General features: G+C 37.3%; 1 protein-coding gene across 3 annotated transcripts in view; it reads right to left on the bottom strand.

Annotated features, from left to right (window-relative positions):
* Positions 1 to 19,849, bottom strand: part of LOC102232201 (disks large homolog 4-like) — an 84,514-nt gene that overhangs the window by 50,292 nt on the left and 14,373 nt on the right. The window contains exon 1 of one of the 3 annotated variants that reach the window (XM_023342449.1): positions 16,510 to 16,609. The exons of 1 other annotated variant lie outside the window; for it this stretch is intronic. In XM_023342449.1, the coding sequence (XP_023198217.1) occupies positions 16,510 to 16,551 (42 nt within the window). In that variant the 5' untranslated portion in view covers positions 16,552 to 16,609. Of the gene's footprint in view, positions 1 to 710; positions 893 to 16,509; positions 16,610 to 19,849 lie in introns of those variants that run through there. One more of the 3 variants, XM_023342448.1, reaches the window with a different exon arrangement.

Here is a 19,849-nt window from a genome sequence, read left to right as displayed (position 1 = left end):
GGCAAAATCTGTGATAGAATGAAAAAACATAAAATCTTTGCAACAAACCCAAAACATCTAAAAAAAAATGCACACAACTTAACAAGAAAGGCTGTTGCCTGCTGCTGATAAGCAGCAGGCAACCACTGCTCAGTTTTGATTAGGAACACAACAAGGATGGAAGGGACCAGCGGGGGCACAGTTCATGTTCCCTGGTTTGCAGATGGGATTATGCCTCTGTGTCAGTGTATGGTTTCCCTGATGATGAATGATATCTAAGTGGCCCTGAGCATTAAAGTGCATCTCCCAAGGTCAAAATCCTATCATGCAATTTGCTCTGCTGGGCTGCAAAGAAGAAATGTGAACCTAAAGGCTTTATTTTTAGCCCTGCTGTGAGCAGAGCTCTGAAAATGAACGATATCTCGTTTATTTATTAGAAGTAAACATTGTTATTTTTTTTATTTTTTGCTAATACCAAGGAATAGCTTTCAGCAATACCATCCTGCTGTGCGTAAATGGGAACCGGTCATTTATGAGAATAAACGCTGGGTCGCCCGGTGCTTATAAGGTAAAACCGGGGTCGTGTGTGGAAGGAGTCAGTGAGGAAGAAATAATAGATAAGCTAATCAACCCGACAGACAAAAGGATCAGCCGCGGAAACAAACCAGAACGGCGGTTCCCCCTCTCCAGAGGCCTCGTTTCTTTGAATACAGATTTGCATGTTGGCTCACCTTACACCCGAACATAAGAGAGAGGGTCCGGTTGCTGCAGATGACCTTACACTGGCACATGACCGGTGAGAGACACTTTAAATTCCTGACAGGCAGAGACATCAGTCCGGAGCCTCACAGACTCACTCATGCACAACACCGCACGATCAGAGAAGCCAGAGCTCAGCCGAGGCTGAGGAATGTGGGGATGGATGGAAGGGTCGCTGATGCCCCGGTGATAAAAAAAAAAAAAAAAAAATAGAAAAGACAGAAAGAAAGAAAAAAAAGGGCCGCCTGCCCCGCTGCGGCCGCAATACCGTCGCTTTTCTCAGTGTCCGATATTTGCGCTCGCACGTAACTGTAAAAAATGAAAATCATTCATCTCTGTCTCGACGATGAACGCGTGAGTCCACACGTTTAGACTAAAGGTTTGGAGCAGCAGGAGCATCATTCACAGTTTGTTTCCTGCTCTCTTTTACCCCGCTCTCTGCTTGAGTACCCGTAAAGTTTGTACACAAAGCGCAGCTGGATTCTGAACAGCGAGCCGCACAGAGTCCAAATAGTGATAAACCGCCTACCATCCTATAAAACGGAATTTAAAAAAAGTAAATTACACACAATTATATATTTTTTAAAAAACTACACAGAAGGGTTGGGAAACATTTTCAACGTTGTAGCTTGCTTGTTTGCTCTCTACATGTAACGGCGTGATAGCTGCGCCCCCTGTTGGCTTGAAATAGAATGAAGCAACTGGAGCTCTCCAAGGTGCTAAACCCTAAAAGTTGTGGACGCATAAACGTTATTTATTCACAGGACTGACACACTGGCTGCTCGTGTCTGTCATCAATTTCACGTGGCATCATACATGAATCTACGTGCAGACTTTTGTCCCTATTCTTTTAAAAGGGCAGAATTCATTCATATCTGGACGGATGATGATCTTTATGTTCACAACAAAAACAGAGATGATTTTTATGAATGATTTGATTCACACGGCAGACACCAGATAGAAAGATTTTTTTTTCTTAGCTTTTTTGATACACCTACATGTTTTACATTAACAACTACTTCTAATATTGGACCAAGATAACCTGAGCAATTACAAAAAGCAATTTTCAGATCAGGGAAATAACCTATTGTGCTTGTGTTTATGTTTTTACATATGCCAGACAGGTTTTATCCAAAGTGACTTACACATGTGGGTGTAACAATGCAGTTGGAATCAAAACTACTAATACGCCACTTAAAAGGACGACCACTATCAGGTTTTGACAGGTGTGACAGTGTAGAAATACAGTAAAGGCAGAGAGGGAATTGCAGAAAGAGAAAGTTGATACAGGGAATATGAGGGTACAGTGTGTGTGCTGGGACAGGAGATACTCTGGAGGACTAGATCTTCAAGAGTTTATTGAAGATGGACAACAATGTATCAGTTCTGGTTACACTTGGTAGGTCACTCCACCATCTTGGAACAACAGTGGATTTTCTTGAGCGTGGTGTTGCACTGAAAGCTCACAATTCCTTGATTGAAATTGTTTTTTTTTTGTTTGTTTTTTACCTAGCAACCACTGGGGTCAACAACTGTCATCAAGAATTTATTTATTTTTTTTGCATCATTATGGAGGACTGCTAGCCCACACATCTTCAAAAACAGTTTCCAAAACCTTAGCTTTCTTGAGCCCTTCAGAGACGCACTTGCCTGCATGTTTTTGACCATTGTGCTGCTATATAACCAAAGTGCACTTGAGCTTAAGATCACCAAACGATAGTTGGACATTCTCTTTCAGAATCGTTGCCATTGACGTGAAATCATAGTTCCAACTATGGTGGCAAGAATTCAAGCTCCTGAACAAGACACTAATGAATATCAAGCTACCACCATATTCTCTTTTCTTTTCTTTTGAAATGCTGTGTCAGTTTATGCCCAGATGTAATAGCACACACCTTCCAAAACATCACATTTTCATCTCATTTTAATCTCAGGTCTTGATAATTCAGTTGCATGTATCTAGGGTAATATTTTTGAAAAATGTGAGATAATTTTTGAGTTGTTTTTGGCCAGTATTGGTTTACACTTTGGAGCTCTGTCACAAGTGCCATGTTTGCCCTTCTTACTCCTGAATCATGAACAGATAGCCTTAACTGGAAAAAGTGAGATTAGATGTTGTTCAAGGTTATTGTGCGACCTCCTGAATGAGTCATAAATGCAGTCTTGAAATAACTTCAGTAGATCAACCACTCCTGGGAGGGGATCACAATTTTTCCATGTTTTCTATGTCTGTGGAAAATAGCTCACTGTGATCCAGTGGAGTTTCAAACCTAAGAAATTGTTTGTAACCCTATTTTGACTAATAACAGATTTTTTTATTATTATTTATCCTTAAATAATTTTAGATCAGGACATAATGAGTTAGTTTTTTAAATCTCCCAGAATACTTAATATTGTCATTGTTGTATTTATGAGAATCCCTTCATTCTACAGATCCATTGTAAACATTGGTGATGTAACTGAACTTAGTTTAAAAAAAAAAAGTTATTCACAATTTAAAAGGGCAAGGCAATTATAGTTGAACATAGGACCAGGTTGATTTGGATAGATTTCCAACCTTAATAGTTGAAATCATAATTTAAAACAGCATTATAAATCTACTCAGGTTATCCTTGGCTGATATTAAAATTAGTTTAAAGATCTGAAACGATACAAATATGACAAAAAAATCAAAAACAGAAGATCTCTGGTGTGAAATTTTTTTTTTTTTCCCCACTGCACCATTCCTCTAGTCAGAGTATTTATTTCCTGTAAATGTAATAGTAGCTGTGCAGAGAAGGCAGGCCACTTTTCAAAGCAGATGTACCGAATGAGGTTAGAGTCAGACTAAGTGTTTAAAAGCCCACTAAATAAAAAATACATTGTAAAAAAAAAATCAATGTTACTGGTGCTAGCAGTGGCAACCGTTTTTGCTGAATCTGCACTTGTTCTGTTGAAGGCTATTGTTTCACCCACCGGGCTTATACAGCTGCCCCATACTAAAAAGAGATCACACTGTTCCTCAACCTTCATCCAAAATGTGATCTGAATTGGAAATTCAGGAAAGTTTGTTACTGTAAAAGTTTTTGCTTTGAAGAAAACTAATTTTCCTGTCATATGTTTTTGGTTTCCACCAATGCCCACTTACACCCAGTCTTATTGAAATGTCTTTCACAATTTCTTGTTGGACTTTAGATGCTTTTTTTCTGTTTTGTTCCCATAATTGGCAACACATTGTCCAATGTGGTCTTTTAGAAGGTAAGGAAAATAAACACATATCAAAAAAAAGAAGAAGAATTGATATCTTTATTGTGAAAATGTGGACAAAAACTAGAGAAGTTCAAAGAAATACTTTAAAAAAATTAGAAGGAAGGTTTTAATTAGTGAAGCAAAGTACAAAAAAACTATAAATGGCTCAGGCCTTTTGGACAATAATGCAAACCATATTTGTTTTTATTTTGAACTTGGCTGGATAAAGAATCGATTCATTTTCTTTTTCCCCACTGTTTTAATCCCTCTTAATCATATTAATAATTTGTACACCTTTGCCAAAGAATCGTTCATGCTTTAGTGCTGCAGAAAGTAACTTTTATAAAGAATATGCTTTTTACATATTTGTTAAAACTTTCACCATGTCGTGACATTGTTATAAGACAGATAATCTGCGAAAAGACCAATCTCCTCCACATCCTCCATGTCCTACTATTGTCATCTGAAGAAATGCAGGGCTCCTGACCAAACACAAACCAATCAGAGCCAGGAGGAGGATTTTGGTGCTGTTGCTCCTAAACAATTACATTCATGTGCTAATGGTGGAGAAACAACTTACAATTACAGAAAGAATCATTTATCTTTGTTTATTGGTGGCCCTGCTGACGAGATTAAGCATTCACAACAGGCTATGATAGCTGCAGCCTAGCACAGAGAAATGGGGGGGAGAGAGTGAGCAGCGTCACATAAGATTGTGATTGACAGTGCTAAGACCCGCCTCCTGGTACTGGGAAAAAACAGAGAAGCTCAGTGTTTTCACAGATTAACTGTCCCACACCACACTGTCAGGACATAATGACAGTTCAACAAATATGTAAAAAAAAATATATATACTGTATATTTTTTAATAAAAGTTACATTATGCAGGTTTAAACATATTTTTATATAATACTAGCCAAAAATAACATCAGATTTCTGTCCTTTACTTGTGATATCTGAATAGCAGCTACACTCACACTACAAATATATTTTACTAAAATATATGTAAATGTTGAAATAGGTAATCAAAAAGGTGTCCTATGCCCCTTACAGCAATTTTTGACAGGATTGTAACAAAATATACTGTTTTGGGGACAAGTTTGAACAAGAGATAGTGAGCATGCTTTGAGTAATTCATCCTTTTCTAGCAGGCTGGTGATACTGTGTGTTAACATCTCTAAATATCTGTAATAAAGTAGAAGAATAATCACACTGAACACTTTCCACAGGAATGAACAATATGTTATCCACTATCCTCCTAGATGCCCCCTGCATTTCTTTGTGCTGCCCTGTTGAGTCCACAGGGTGGAGTGAGAGAACCAGGTAGTCCGGATTTAAATATTGTGCATTCATCTCAGAACCAACTGCGGCGCAGGGCTCAAGGCTCCCTGGGTGATGTCAGAGTTAAATCGAATACAGAGACCAATCTCTATACATCGGTGTCCTGCTGATGGTTCTTTTAATGTTATCCTCCCCCCAGAGCGTGGGGGGATTTCCTGGGAAATCTGCAACGTGCCAAACTCATTAGCAACTTCACCACGTCCGCACACAGGCAAGTGATAACCTCCAACACCGATTAAAGGGTTGGTTTCAGCTTAATAGATTTCTCTCTTTTAAAGATACAAATACTGTCAAAAAGGAAAGACACTGAAAACCAGTATTTTTTTTTTATCATTTTACCAGAATATACAACAGGGCAGCAACACAATTTATGAAAAACCTGTATATTTATATAATTTTTTTTATTAAATCAGCAAACAAGCAGTGGGGGAATGAATAAACATCTATACTGTAAACTATTGATATAATTTGAGTTAAGTGGCTTTTCCTCTCCAGTTCAGTCTTATGTAAGAGCGGGAGTCACATGGAAATCTGAAGCGTGGTGTGCTGAGCATAGCATTATCATCCTAATGCTGCATTGTATGAAAGAGAGAAAAGAGAGAGAGAAGCAGGGAGAGAGAGAGAGAGAGAGAGAAAGACATCCCCAAAAGAGTGTTTCCATGACAACATCTGCAGGGGGTGGTAGATACCTAAAAATGGTCCACTCTCCATTGAATTAGATTTTTCCTTTGTTACTGTGTCTGTAACTGTACGACTTTAGCAACGTCGTGTGTTAAATCAGAGCTATATATATCAAGGGTGTTATCTTTGAGATTTTATTTTATTTTTTTGCCAAAAAGATAGAAAATAAGTGAGCGTTGTCTATTTAAGGTTGGCTCTCTGTGACTGCCAGTGCCAAAACACTGTGCTGATTCAGTCCTGGGTTCAGAGCCAGAGGTGACACATATCATTCACACACATTTCTGAAAAAATAATTTACTACAATACACGAAGTAAGACATACATGGTTAGATTATACAGTATGTGCATTAACGGTGTCGAAAACAAGTATTGTTCCAATAACCAATTTAGGGATTTGTGCTTTTTTTCCCACACTTAAAGACCTGAGGTCATCCCAAAAATTACTAAACTTAATTTGCTCCCTAAACCTAATAACTGGTTGCACCACCAATAGGGCAGCAGCAGTAGCAATCACACTGTTTGTGATGATACCTATCTTCCTGAAACAAACAGCATATTAACAGTGTAATGTGCATTTATTTTGTCCTTGGAAAAATCAAATTCCAAGGGCAAATTTGTGACAGTATCATCATAGATTGAAGCTGAAACAAAGACTTAAATGCTCAAATGCTCCAGAATATATGTTGAAACGTACTAGAAGTCTATTTCTGGTCTTATGCCTCTTGTGATGTCATCAACCCAAATACAAAAAGGTAGAATAATTAGTTTTTTCCTGGGGTGTTCTTTTGAACACTTTGTGTTTTGTAAAAACCTTCAATTTAAATATACACTTCATTAATCAGTTGTGTTTTTTATTTTCAGTCTTCATTTGTGAGTGGAAAAAATAAACTCAGTGTCTTTAAAGGAAATGATCTCCTTAACCAAAAATAAATTGTGACAATCACTACAAACCTTAAACTACCATTTTCACTTGCAATCTTAAAGTGGCATTTTCTGTTTAGTTGACATGAAGGAAGTACTGAACAAATTTAAAGGTGCCAGACAGAAGACTGTAAAATGATCTCTTGGTGTCAATTGAACAGTGTTTGCTTATTTAAAAAGATCACGATTGAAGATAGTATTATGCAGTTCAGCAACTCTGTGTCATCTGTCACACGAATAAAGCAGCAAATCTAATCTTCAGCCTTCACCAGTGTCCACCTTTCAGCAGATTTAACACTGAACTGGAGGAGTTGGAGACACTTGGGAATCTCCTGAGGATATCTCAGCTCTTGAAAAACGACAAATGTGAGAATTACAGAATTCACACACAAAACCTGCAGTATCAGATTTCTGGAGAGTTGTATTTCAATTTACTCCTGCGACCATTTCTTTTAGAGTACATTCACCTAGACTATTGAAATTAGCTTGGATTTCTGTAGACAAATTATAAGAAATGGACAATAAGATGGATGATGTGGATTGAAGTGTTTGCTTAGGATATGAAAACGCCCTTACTGTTTTATCTTCCTGTAATGTTTCATGTTTCCTATTTCTGGTTTTGTTTTAATGCGGAATCAGCCAGCTGTGTAAATTTCATGTGTCCATATGGAATCCTTCCAAATAGTCATGAGTGCAAGCAATCCATTATGTATAAAGTATGTTGTGCAAGATTGAAGTCAACATGCTAAAAAATTAATCATTTATCATTTCAAAAGTGCACTTATTTCTCTTCTTATGTTGGTGGTAACCAGAGGCTCAGAGACAGAGATGGAATGGTCGCATGAAACTGTTGGGGAATAATTATCCAAACCCCCCTTCAATCGGGTGAGAACATCATTCACACTGTAATTATGAAAACAGAGCTTATTTTCTTCCTCTGACGAGCAGAGAACATCTCACAGCATCTATTCATCTCATTCTTTGTATCCATCCTCTCACTTCTCCAACATGGCTCGGTTTACACGATGGCTGACACTAGCGGTGCCGGTCTCTGGGAAGCTTCATCTGGCCTCTATCTCAGTCCAACCATGTGCATACAATGCAAAAAAGATGGACATTTATTAATAAAGCCTTTAACTAGGGTCTTTCGAACAGAAGCATAAGTGCTTTACACCTAGTGATTGCTCACATTTAAATCCCTTGACTTTGATACCCCTAAATAAAATCAACAGCAACCATCTCCCTTCCAAAGTCACGTAATCAGTAGAGTGAAACAGTGTGTGAAACATCTCAGCATAAATCTGAGGTCTCTTCAGTGAAGGCCTCAGAAGTTCTCAGAGAAGATTGGTGAACAATCAGGATCAAGGAATACAGCAGACAGGTCATGGCTAAAGATGAAGTCTAAAGCGGGATCAGCTTAAAAAACAATATCTCAAACTTTGATCAGACCTCAAAGATTACTCAGAAATGAAAACCATGGCACCTACCATTCCACTAATGTGATCAAAGATGCACTAAAAAAGGTTTGTGGTAACTCTGGAGGCACAGCAGCTCAAACGAGAGACTTTAGTGTTACGTCTGCCCTTCACATAGCTGGTCAGGGTGGCAAGAAACCAATGTTCAAAGTAAAGCATAAGAAGTTCAAGTCTTAACACCCATTTAGAAAAAACAACAAACATGGAGGAAGACCAACCAAGACTGAAAATTGGTTTCATGCATAATGCTATGACTGAAGATGACCATTGAACATGAACCATGAACATACCATCCACACCACGAAACATGGTTTTGGCAGCATAACGCTATCAGCATTCTTTCTCAAAAGTGACAGGTTCTCACTTTAAAAAAAAAAAAAAAAAGTGAGAGTTGTTGGGAAGATGGCTGCTAGACCACATGAAAATCCAAAAGACTTGAATAGAGTTACACCTTCCAGTAAGACAGGACAACTGGAAACATACGGCCAGAGCTGCAGTAAGGTTCATTCAGGTGATCTGACCTAAATCCAACTGAAAACCTTTGGCGCAACTCAGAACAACTAAGATTCAACTATTTTACAAAGAAAAATGGGCAAAAATATCCATATTTAAATGTCTAAAGATTGTGCATTGCAGTGAAAAGTTGTTCTGCAAGGATTGACTCCAACAGATGGATACAATTGAAAGCTGCATTTTTCATCATTTTATTTGGCCTAAAAATGAAAATAATGTCATAATTTCCCTTCACTTCAAAATTAAGTGCAAATTTATGACAATGAAAAGTATAAAATCACAATATATTACACTGAAGCTGGTGGTTTAATCTAGCACAATGTGAAATTGGTTATAGCATATGAATACTTTTGTGGCACTGTATTAAGCTGATAAAAAAGATCAAAATAAGTCAAGAATTGCCTTTTTTTCTATGAACTTAATGAGAGTGCTGCAGTGTATGAGTACTGCACTAAACTTCAATGTTAAAAGCCGTAAGTTTGTGATTTTTCCTTACTTTGCACTTTTTGCAAGCTCCTTAGAAGTTATAGTTCACATTTAAACTGTGGATGTTTTATTTCAGATAAACAGTGAGGTATTTAAGGGTAGGAGTGAAAGTTATTTTACGGTGCATCAATTTATCTCTCCTACAAATAATAATATTACAAAGAAATACTATAATAAATGCAATTTATTTCCATAGCAATGAGAGTAGATAGAACCTTCGTTGATAAAAATAGAATTTATTACAGAAAGAGTTCTTTTTTCATCATAAGATGAGAATTAGATTTTAAATTAACATTTATGCATTTATAAAGATACTATTAAAAGCAAAGCAGAAGAGCTGCCTCTGCTGTTTCACATTGAGGGTTTTCACAGAGTTGAGCTGCTAAGCCTTGACTTAGTTTCTGTGGCAACTGAAGCACTCAAGATCCCAATTCACTCTGTGTACTATTCTGGTAACAGGAGATGGTCACAAGACTGCAGTGTAGTTGGGACCAGTTTGCCTCAGTAACTGGCTGATGTTTATTCTAAAGTTGGATATAAAATTGGCATTCTGGGATTCTGCAAACTGATTTAATCTCTAGAAGTTTAGCTTTAACAATGCCTTCCACTCATTTTTATTTGTGATGTTATCCCAGAGATGTCTCACGTTCACACATACTGTGCTGTAGCAGAACTGTCTCAGAAATGTTATTTTTTCACCACAGAATTGTTTGAATCAATGACAGGTTCAGTAAACATGGACAGCCAACCACAGTCAGGTTCTGGCACCAAACTTTGATTTAATCTCACCTCTGCTACAAAGTCTCTTTTGAAGAAACCTTTGAACTGGAGAAACGTTTACGCTAACTGCTGTTTTTCCAATATCTCAAATGTTTCTTGATAACTGGGCAGGAGATTACTCATAAACTTAAATGCAAATTTAATTTTGGGATTTTTTTTATTGATTTGACAATACAATGCAAAATACCAATCTAATCCTTAGCATTAACAAGGCAAGGTTAGGTTTCTGTAGACTGGTTGACGTGTGTTTAGGATCGTTGACTTCTTGGAATAACACATTCTCTCCCAAGTTTTTCTCATCTACATGTTGATTTAATGTGAAGTTGAATAATTTGTAGATACTCCTCTGCTTTCATTTTTCCATTCACTACCAGGGATGCAGTAGTTCCACTGGCAGCAAACCAGACTCTAAGCATGATGCTTTCATCCACCATGCTTCATAGTGTTTGAAGCCTTCAGCTTGGTTCCTCCAAACAAATTCAGATGAAAGAAATTGGTTGGGATGTTCAAGAACAACTCAGGATAAGTAGTTCTCAGAATCTCAGTTTGTAGCTGCCAACAGAACAAACCAAATTTCTTATGCAGAGAAGTTTTATGGTCAAAGGTGACAAAGACCGAGCTATGTGACTTCAGTGATGAGAGGAGTCAAATGTTTGAAACATGGACAAAGTTATGTCTTCCAACAGGTCTATGACCCCAAACATGTTTGAGGCGGTGTTGAAAAGGATAAAGCAGTTTGACATTGAAATTTTAAAATGAATCTATCTGCGCCAATCAATAATCTATGGACAATTTTATTAGTGAGTCTCTGAAAATCGTATTAATCAAAATATTAGTGGATAATTTTGTCCCTCTGCTGTATAGAGAACATCTGTAACACATCTACACTTGCGCATTTAACTTAGCTTTTAAAAATCTGGTGCACAAGAAAGTTGCTTGTTGTATCATTCTACCCTGAAAAAAGAACAAATAAAATAAACCATCAAAAGCCCCCAATCAGTTTGACGATCATCTTCAAGGCGAGCTAATAAGAATCTCAATTCATTACAAACTGTTTTACATTTTTGTAAGACTATCAAAGTCTAGGTGGTTCTATTTTTAACCAACTCTGATGAACGGCAACAAAGAGGCTCAGGCCTCCACTTATGGCTGAGGCTTGGTAAGAAGGAAACCCAACAGGGTGTTAGTCCAACCAGCAAAACCTCCTCCCAAGATGCTGAGAGTCAGGTAAATGTGGCAGGATGTATTTTTCCACTGTTTACAAGGGTTAGCTAAAAAGTGGAGAACACGTTTGGAGTAATTCACTTGAAAACTGGAAGCAAAACAGTTGCAAAATGTACTAGTACATATCCTGCAAAATACAGATTATCAAAATTACACACAACAAACTAAGGACTCTTAATTTAATGGCATTTATGTGTTTTCTTAAAATGCAATCCTACTTTACTTCACCTAAAGCACTCTGTAACTAATTTTGAAGATCAATTCACATTAACATTAACAAGAATTTGGTATGATATTGTACTTACCCTAAACTTATTTTAGAGGTTAAAGAAAAGAAACTGTCCTGAAAAATATTCAGTCTCAAATCAGTGCAATAACATCCTCAGAAAAAAAAAATCTAAGACCTTCAGGTTTCTACAATTCTACTTCTAAATCTTATGGATCTGGAGGCGAAACTGTATCGGATTTCATGCTAAATAAAGAAAGGGAGGAAATTATTTTATCTGCTCCAAGAAAGCTGCTAATCAACTTTATGTTGAAAATACTTTCATGGTGTTGCATATAGATTTGCATTATGACACATCAGAGAGAAAAAAGGCCCAGTGTTGCACTGTGACCCGATTTAACTGCCCACTTAAAGTTGAGCTCATCATGGCATCAAAAACATCTCTTTTAAATTTCACATGCTTGATCTCTCAGCTCAGTAATTAAATTACAATTGTAACATTAAATTATGAGTGTTACCATGAATATTAACAATTGAGATTTTCTTTTTTGTAATACACAGTGAAGTTAATTTTGAATATTTGATATGCCATCCAGTTTCAATTCATTTTGGTTCTGATCTCTGTCTAGAACCATAAACCAAATGGAGGAGGAAATATGTTCACAATCACACTTTTCCCACCCACTTTTCTGCTTACTGGAATTTGTGGGCTAATCAACAAACGAAAAGGAAATTACAGCAGTAAACAATGAGCATACTGAGATGTTACTGTCTCTTTTCAGCTCAATATGGGACAGAAAAAAACAATTCTCCAATCAGAGGACCATTCACGGTACTAAAAGAAGCAATAACGTGCAATAAAATGACCATCACTGTTTGCAAAATGACAAAAGCAAGAAAATTAAGGAAAAGTAGTAGTTGAAAGCAATTTAGCTTTTTGAAATTTATTTCAATCTAATATTAGATTATAAAATATTTTATCCAAAATCCATGTGGATGTTGAATCATGTTTTTGTTCTCATGATTCTAATCACAACTGAGAGTTGAAACTAAAGCAAGTTGACCCTGAAGTTGTTGCAATGATTTCTGTAGTTCTGCATAATAATGTGGCAAAGTGGGACCTAACAAACAGAGAGGGAAAATCCAGAGCATTGACATCAGAATTAGGGTTTGATCGGCTCTGATGGGGGATCAGCAGGTCAAACACTTAAAAATCAATTTTTTTCTTAAACAATAAAAGCATAAAATAAAAAACTCCTACCCTTTGAAGTATAAAAATACACATTTTGGAGAAATTTGAATTGAAAGAAGATGTATACAGCTAGCCCTGCAACAGACTGGCGACCTGTCCAGGGTGTACCCCGCCTCTCGCCCAGAACATTAGCTGGAGAAAGGCACCAGCACCCCTCTCGACCCCACTAGGGACAAGGGTGTTAGAAAATGGATGGATGGATGGATGTATACAGATAAAAAGCTAGGAGGGACATCTGATTTGATGCATAGTTCCTTTGGTGCTTTATTTTCTGTTGGATTACAGATGCTACAGATTCTCTCTCAAAGAATCTGCAGCATCATCTTTATTTTTTGTCCGCCTTAAAAAATATGATCATGCAAAATCCAACTTGGCAGCTAAGAACTCAAACAACACCAGAAATCAGTATTGACCAGTAGAAAATTGACTGTTGCATCCCAGCTACAATCATATCTTCTGTGATAATTTGTTCTTGAGAATCCTTTAGAGTCCATGATTGACTCAAATTGTTCCACTTAGATCCCCAAAACAGAATATATTTCATAAATTTTTGGATAATTGATATAAAGGATCTTTGTTCACTGTAGAGAAATCAAGTCCAAGGTTGACCCTTCTACCTTCTAGATATTTTAGACTGAGATGTTTAAATGTAGATCAGAATTAGTCAAAAAAGAAAAAAAAACAAAACATGGGAACAATCATTTAATTTGGTCCAAAACAAGAAACCACTCATTCCCCAGCATTCCAAATGATATAAACATTATAAAACTTGTCTAGTGTACTTCTAGTATCCTCTATGCCACCCATGGCAGTGAGCCATACTGCCCAACTCAAAAGCCCTCTCTGAAACTACCATTCAAAATTGCTTATTTTTATGTGAAAATGGAAGTTAAAAAGTAGAATGGCTTGATCCATTTGTTTTATGTTTAATGAAATTCTTAACAGTAATGATCTTAGCTACATTCAGTGGTTAAAGCAACACAAGTGTACCTATTTCTTTGATTAAGTCAACATAGCATAATAAGGGTGTCCCAAAGTCCAAAGGACCCTCAGGAATCTAATAAAATCTATATAAAATAGTTGCTATTGCGGTGGTTGCTACTGCTCTCTTGACATTACATTCTTGTTTGACCAATTTATCAGCATAGCCTGTGCCACCAAAAATTTGCTTCTTAAATCTCTGAGCCTTGTTTTTGTAGTTTATCAGCTGAAAAGTTTTTAAAAGCTGTTTAAGTCAACGTGTGTTTTTACACTCTGTCATTCAGTTTTTAAACTAATGCAGGTCAATCATTTCCTGCGGCTGACAGAAGACTGTTGGGTTGGGTGAGGCTACTCAAGACAAGCAATCAGAATATCTCCATGCTTTCATATTCCTGCGTCATCTTTCTCTGAAATAAGCGGCTGCATGTAATCTCACACCATTACGTAACACAATGTTCAAGGTGTCAAACATCATATAAAGAAATGTTTTCAATAAGAAGTCATCTTTATTTTTCTCAATTAAATCTCAGGATCAGTCAAACAAAGCTCAGTGTTTAGTTTTCCATGCTCACAACAACCCATATGAAACCCTAAAAGCTTCCTGGAGTCGCACTGAGGTTTGTGGTGAACCATGCTAGATGATAATGCAACGTTGCTATGTTAGTCATATCTAGAATGGTATGCCTGACAGAACTTGAGGTTTTAAAGTGCCCTCCAAGTTTTTTATTGTCCCACTTGTTCATACGTATAAAAAGCTTGGTTATATATTGTCTTTTTTTGTTGTTGTTTTTTTGCATAAGTACACACAAAAAAATAAGTATTTCCCTTGTCTTTTTCATATTAAAGTTAGGTAAGAAAAATTGGCCTCTATGTCACTTAATATTGATACCCCAATGAAACTAGAAGTCATGGATCACTAATTAGAACAAGTCAAAAAAAATGTGGTGCAACTAATTGTGCCACAATTTTTTCTCACTGAATAATGCAGCCATCCACGTATGCCCACTTTTGAGGGATCTGATGCCTAAATCCAGTTTCACAAGGCAAGAGGAGCATACAACGGGGACCAGTTGCCGGTATGTCATAGGGAAGACAAAGACACTCGAGACAAACAACTACACATTCATACCTAAAGAAAATTAAGAAAACAATTAACCTGACAGTCATGTTTTTGGATAGTGGGAAAAAGTCAGAATATTCAGAGAGAAACCTTGCATGCATGGGAAGAACATGCAAACTTGACGCAGAAATCCTTCAGATCAGGATCTGAACCCCGGACCTTCGTGCTGCAAGAAAACTGCTACCAGCTGTTCCACTATTGACCAATAAATAGAAATTAAGGAATTTTATCCCTTCCCAGAACCTAAGTTTCTCGTTTTAATAGATTGATGGCAACAAAAGCAGGAGCTTACCCTGAGCACCATGCCTGCCAGAACCACCACTTTTAAGGGATACTTTTTTTCGGAACACTTTGTGTTCTTAAGTACTAATTGACCATAGTTTATCCATCAGATGGTTACTTCTACATCACAAAATTCAAATAATCTCAAGCTAGTTATGCAACAATGTAATCCAATTGTCTCTGTAATCACTAATTGTCAATCCAGTGATGTCATGGAACACTGTAGATGTGCAGTAGACAACTCAGGAGGAACAAAGCAATGCCATCAAGTCAATATGGACCAAAATCTCAGAGGAATGTTTCTCACCATACGTTGAATCACATGTGCAGGACTAGTGTCATTCTGAAGGGCAGCCAACACCGTCCTAGCAAGGTGTACCTAAAATAGTGTGTCTAACTGTTGAGTCTTACCATGAAGTGAATGGAAATTAAAATTGTCTCAAATTTCAAAAGTAAAATACATTTTCAAACATTAATTCCACAGGTTACCAATTGCTAAGTAGTTTTCAACCATATAAACACAAATTCCCACAATTATAAACATACTGTGACACTAGCAGTGGTTTCTGGCTGTTGAGTTGCATTAAGACGTCGTCTTTAATTAAAACAGGAGGACTCTTGGACTTTCTTCTATGCGTTCATTTGCACAGTTTACGATATATCTGGTTCGACTATAGAAGATTAAAATACCGTTTTTGTCGATACTTAAAGATCAGCAGAATCTTTAGCAAAATAATAATGACATTTTTTATGAAGGATTTTTTTTCTCTTATGAGGATACTAGTCCAGTGTCCTTGTGTCCTCTGATGGATGGTGATGTACAGTTATATAAATTATTTTCAAAAATCTTAAAAAAGCTAAGCTATCAAATAAGAGAATAAAGCTACAAATGTGTAATGATACAATCAACAAGTCTCGAAGAGTTTCCCTCTATATGCTTTTCTGAACATGCGCCCTTAAACAGCACCACATGTGCCAGGCCATGTTCATACGCAACACTCAGAGTGGATGATTTAACCTTACACAGAGCACATGTACAATGAAAGCAAAACCAGAATCCTCACACACATATTTCACACGTATCTATGACAGTGGAGCGAATTATGGGCATGTTCCATGCAGCGCACTCTGATGTAGATATTAAGCTCCCTTAAATCTGCCAGAGCGACTAGCAGACTTTGAGCTAACATGCAAAACAGAGGCAGCAAATGAGTGATGGAAGAAGGAAAGACGACACAAACGCAGAGGTGATTTTACCTACCACACACGGGCAGAGCGAAGGGAGCTTAGTGCGGCCCTTCATGAGCAAGAGACAGAGGAAAAACAGCCTCCCAGACACCCGCAGTAAAGGAGGAGAGGGATGGGGAGAAAGAGAGAGAGAGAGGGGATGAGAGGCTGGGGAAGGGGAAGAGGAAATAAAAACAGAGGGAGGAGGGAGAGAGGGTAGACAGGAAGATGGGGAGGGAGGGGATCACACCAGATGAAAAGAGAGAGTTTTCCTAGAAGCCAGAGTAGTTGGTGTTGGATGTGTGTTGACGTTAAAGACAAGACTCTGAAAAGACAGGATGGCCAGTCTGCTCCAATCGTGACTCATAAAATATGTTTGCCACTGCCGGTGAGTGAGAGAGGGACAAGGAAAGGAGTGGTACAGACAATGAATCAACCTTCGGTAGCATTTTCTTTTCCAAGATTTTTTTTCCCTTCGTGTCCTCACTGAAGCACTGTCACACAAAGACTCACACCATCATACATTGATGAGGCACTTTACGTTGGCACAATGCATGTTCATAACTCTTTGCAATTATTACTTTGATTTCATGGGCATAGCAAATGTGTTACTATCCCTTGAACTCTTTCACATTTCCTAATGCTACCAAAATAAATACTTTATTTGTTTTACCGATATTTGAAGAGAATGCTCTCTTAGCTTTGATAACTCTAAATACCCTTCAGTGCAGTCCGCCTGTGTGTCATTTGGTCTCAGTATAAATCCAGCCATTCTCTGAAGGCCTCGGGGGTTTATTAGACAACATTTCTGAACAAACAGCACCATGATGAACAAGGAACACAGCAGAAAGGTCAAGGAGAAAGTAAAGGGACAAAGAAACAGTACTCCAGGTAAAAAGATCATTCTTGCAGAGTTCTGTTCAATCTACCATCTGGAAGTAAAAAAGGACAACACCACTTCAAACCTAGCAAGATATGGCTGTTCCACCTAAGTTGACAATGTGGGCATGGAGAACATAAATCGAAGAAGCAGAGGTTCATGGTAACTCTGGGCGACTGCAGAGATCCCCAGCTTCAGTGCGACAATCTGTTGACAAGGCAACTATTACTTATGCAGTCCACTGATTTGGAAGAGAGACATTGTTAAAAGAAAGCCTTTTCCCATGTACAGAATACAGCAAACATGAGAAGGAACGTTTTCTTTTTGACCAACATGTAATAGACTATTGCAAAAAAAAAAACTAACAACAGGTTCCAATTTCAATGATGAAATATGGTGATGGCAGCATGATCAAGCTTTTTCAAAAACAGGTAAAGTGGAGATGTTCAGGGCTGATGTCAAAATGAATGGCTTGGGTAATACATACAGTAGACTACACGTGTTAAAGGTCCAAAGTGCAGAACTATCACAATAGGCAATTTGTGGGAAGACTTCAAAATGTGTCCATCCAGTCTAACTGAGCTTGAGCTATCTTATTAAGACGAAAGGGGGAAAGCATTCGGTCTCTGATACACAAAGCTGATAAAGACTAATGGTTGTAATTTCAGCAAAATATGTTTCTATGAAGGTTTGACTCAAGGGTTTTAAAAACAAACGCACACCACAAATTTCAGATTAATTATAAGGAAAAAAAATCTGTTTACCCTTTTTCTTCCACTTTGTAGTTATCTTTTACTTTCTGTAGGTCTAACATAAAATCACATTAAAATAGAGAGGAAAATCCTGTATAAATATATATTTTGTTTAAACAGGGTTTCAGAGTCAACAACCCAGCTTGAGATGTTATTTTGAGACCACTCACTTATTTTTTTTATTTATTTTTTAACCTCCTTTGCCCCGTTGAGGTCACTGAGACTGTGGAACTGAGGCCAGCTGTCAACAGGACCCTGCAATCTCCCAGGGCTAACCAAGTGAAGAAAAGATCTGATTATGTTATTTCGTAATGCGCACATCTTTAAAGCGTACTTATTCTATCCTCTAGAAATGAAACGGTTCGTTGAAAAGAAAAAAAAAAGAATGTCCAGAATGTTTGTGTTGTATTCAGTTCAGGGCCTTGGAGCTGTAACCTTGTGAAGAAGCAGTGTGCAGCTGTCAGCCTCAGAATTAGGAGATAAATGTGATTCAAACATTATTTTCATCATAAGTTTTGTACACCAGAAATGTATTAACACTTGGATGTTTAACTTTAAAATATATATATATATATATATATATATATATTTTTTTTTTCATATTTGTCAAAATTGCTAAGTACAGAACTACCCAGCTCAATCAGAAGCAACCAATCAGAGCATGGAGGGTCTTAGCGCTGTCAGTCATGCTCATGTAGGCACTGCTCATACCCTTCCCTTGCTCTCTGCTACGCTACAGCTTCTTTCCTTCCTTCAACAGGGACTGCCATGAATCCTTAGGCCAGTTAGCACAGCTACCGATGATTGCAGATAAATGGAGTTGTTTCTCCAACATCAGTTGGAGCAGCAGGTACCCAAGATTGACTGACAGCACTAAGACCTTCCTTCTGGCTCTCAATGGTTATTTTTGACTGGGAGCGGTGCATTTTTGCAGACGGTAATAGTAGCACTGGGAGGAACTGGGGCAGCTCGAGCTTTTCACAGATAGTGTGTCTCTTATACTGTCACAGGATGGTGGCAGTTTTAACAAACATTTGAAAAATATATGTTTTTTGTAAAAGTTACAAAAAAATTTCTTAGGAATATGTTTCAATTTAGATTTTTTTTTCTTTTTGAATGTGTGCACTACATTTGCTGTAACATTAATGCAACTTTTCAAAATTTGTATTATTTTTTAAAATCAGGCATGTTGGTGGAAGTTTGATGATCTGGAGCTGCCTTTATATTTCAAAAACAGCTGAACATCTTGAATTGAAATTCCGTGGCTTTATGAATGCCTATAAGCGTCAGACAATAAAAGGTTGAAATAATTAGAAAGTAGGTCAAACTTTCAGTTTCAAGAATCCAACATGTCTATTTAAATACATTTTCATTAGTACAGACACACTTGCAAGTGTTGCAAGTGATTAATTTGTGTTACTACTTTGTCATTGCTGATGTATGGGTATGTATGTTACACATGTGGGCACAAGTGGAACATACAAGGCATGTGAAATTTGTGGTGCTCGTGTGGTGAAGCTGTTTATTTAGCGTGTCCAAAGCAATCTTTGGTCACTTAGCTTAAATTGAGACCAAATTGTGTACATTTATGCACCGTTTTAAAAAATATTTAACTAAAATCTAAAATGTTTGCCATGTTTTCACCGTAACTACCCCTAAAAACAGTGAAACCAATTACAAATTATTAATACTGAGAATAAATTTTCAATTTTAATTTACTCCCAGTATCAATAATAACAGTA

Source organism: Xiphophorus maculatus, chromosome 11 (genome assembly GCF_002775205.1).
Source record: "Xiphophorus maculatus strain JP 163 A chromosome 11, X_maculatus-5.0-male, whole genome shotgun sequence".
NCBI classification, from domain to species: domain Eukaryota; kingdom Metazoa; phylum Chordata; class Actinopteri; order Cyprinodontiformes; family Poeciliidae; genus Xiphophorus; species Xiphophorus maculatus.
This window is presented reverse-complemented; position numbering and strand designations above follow the sequence as displayed.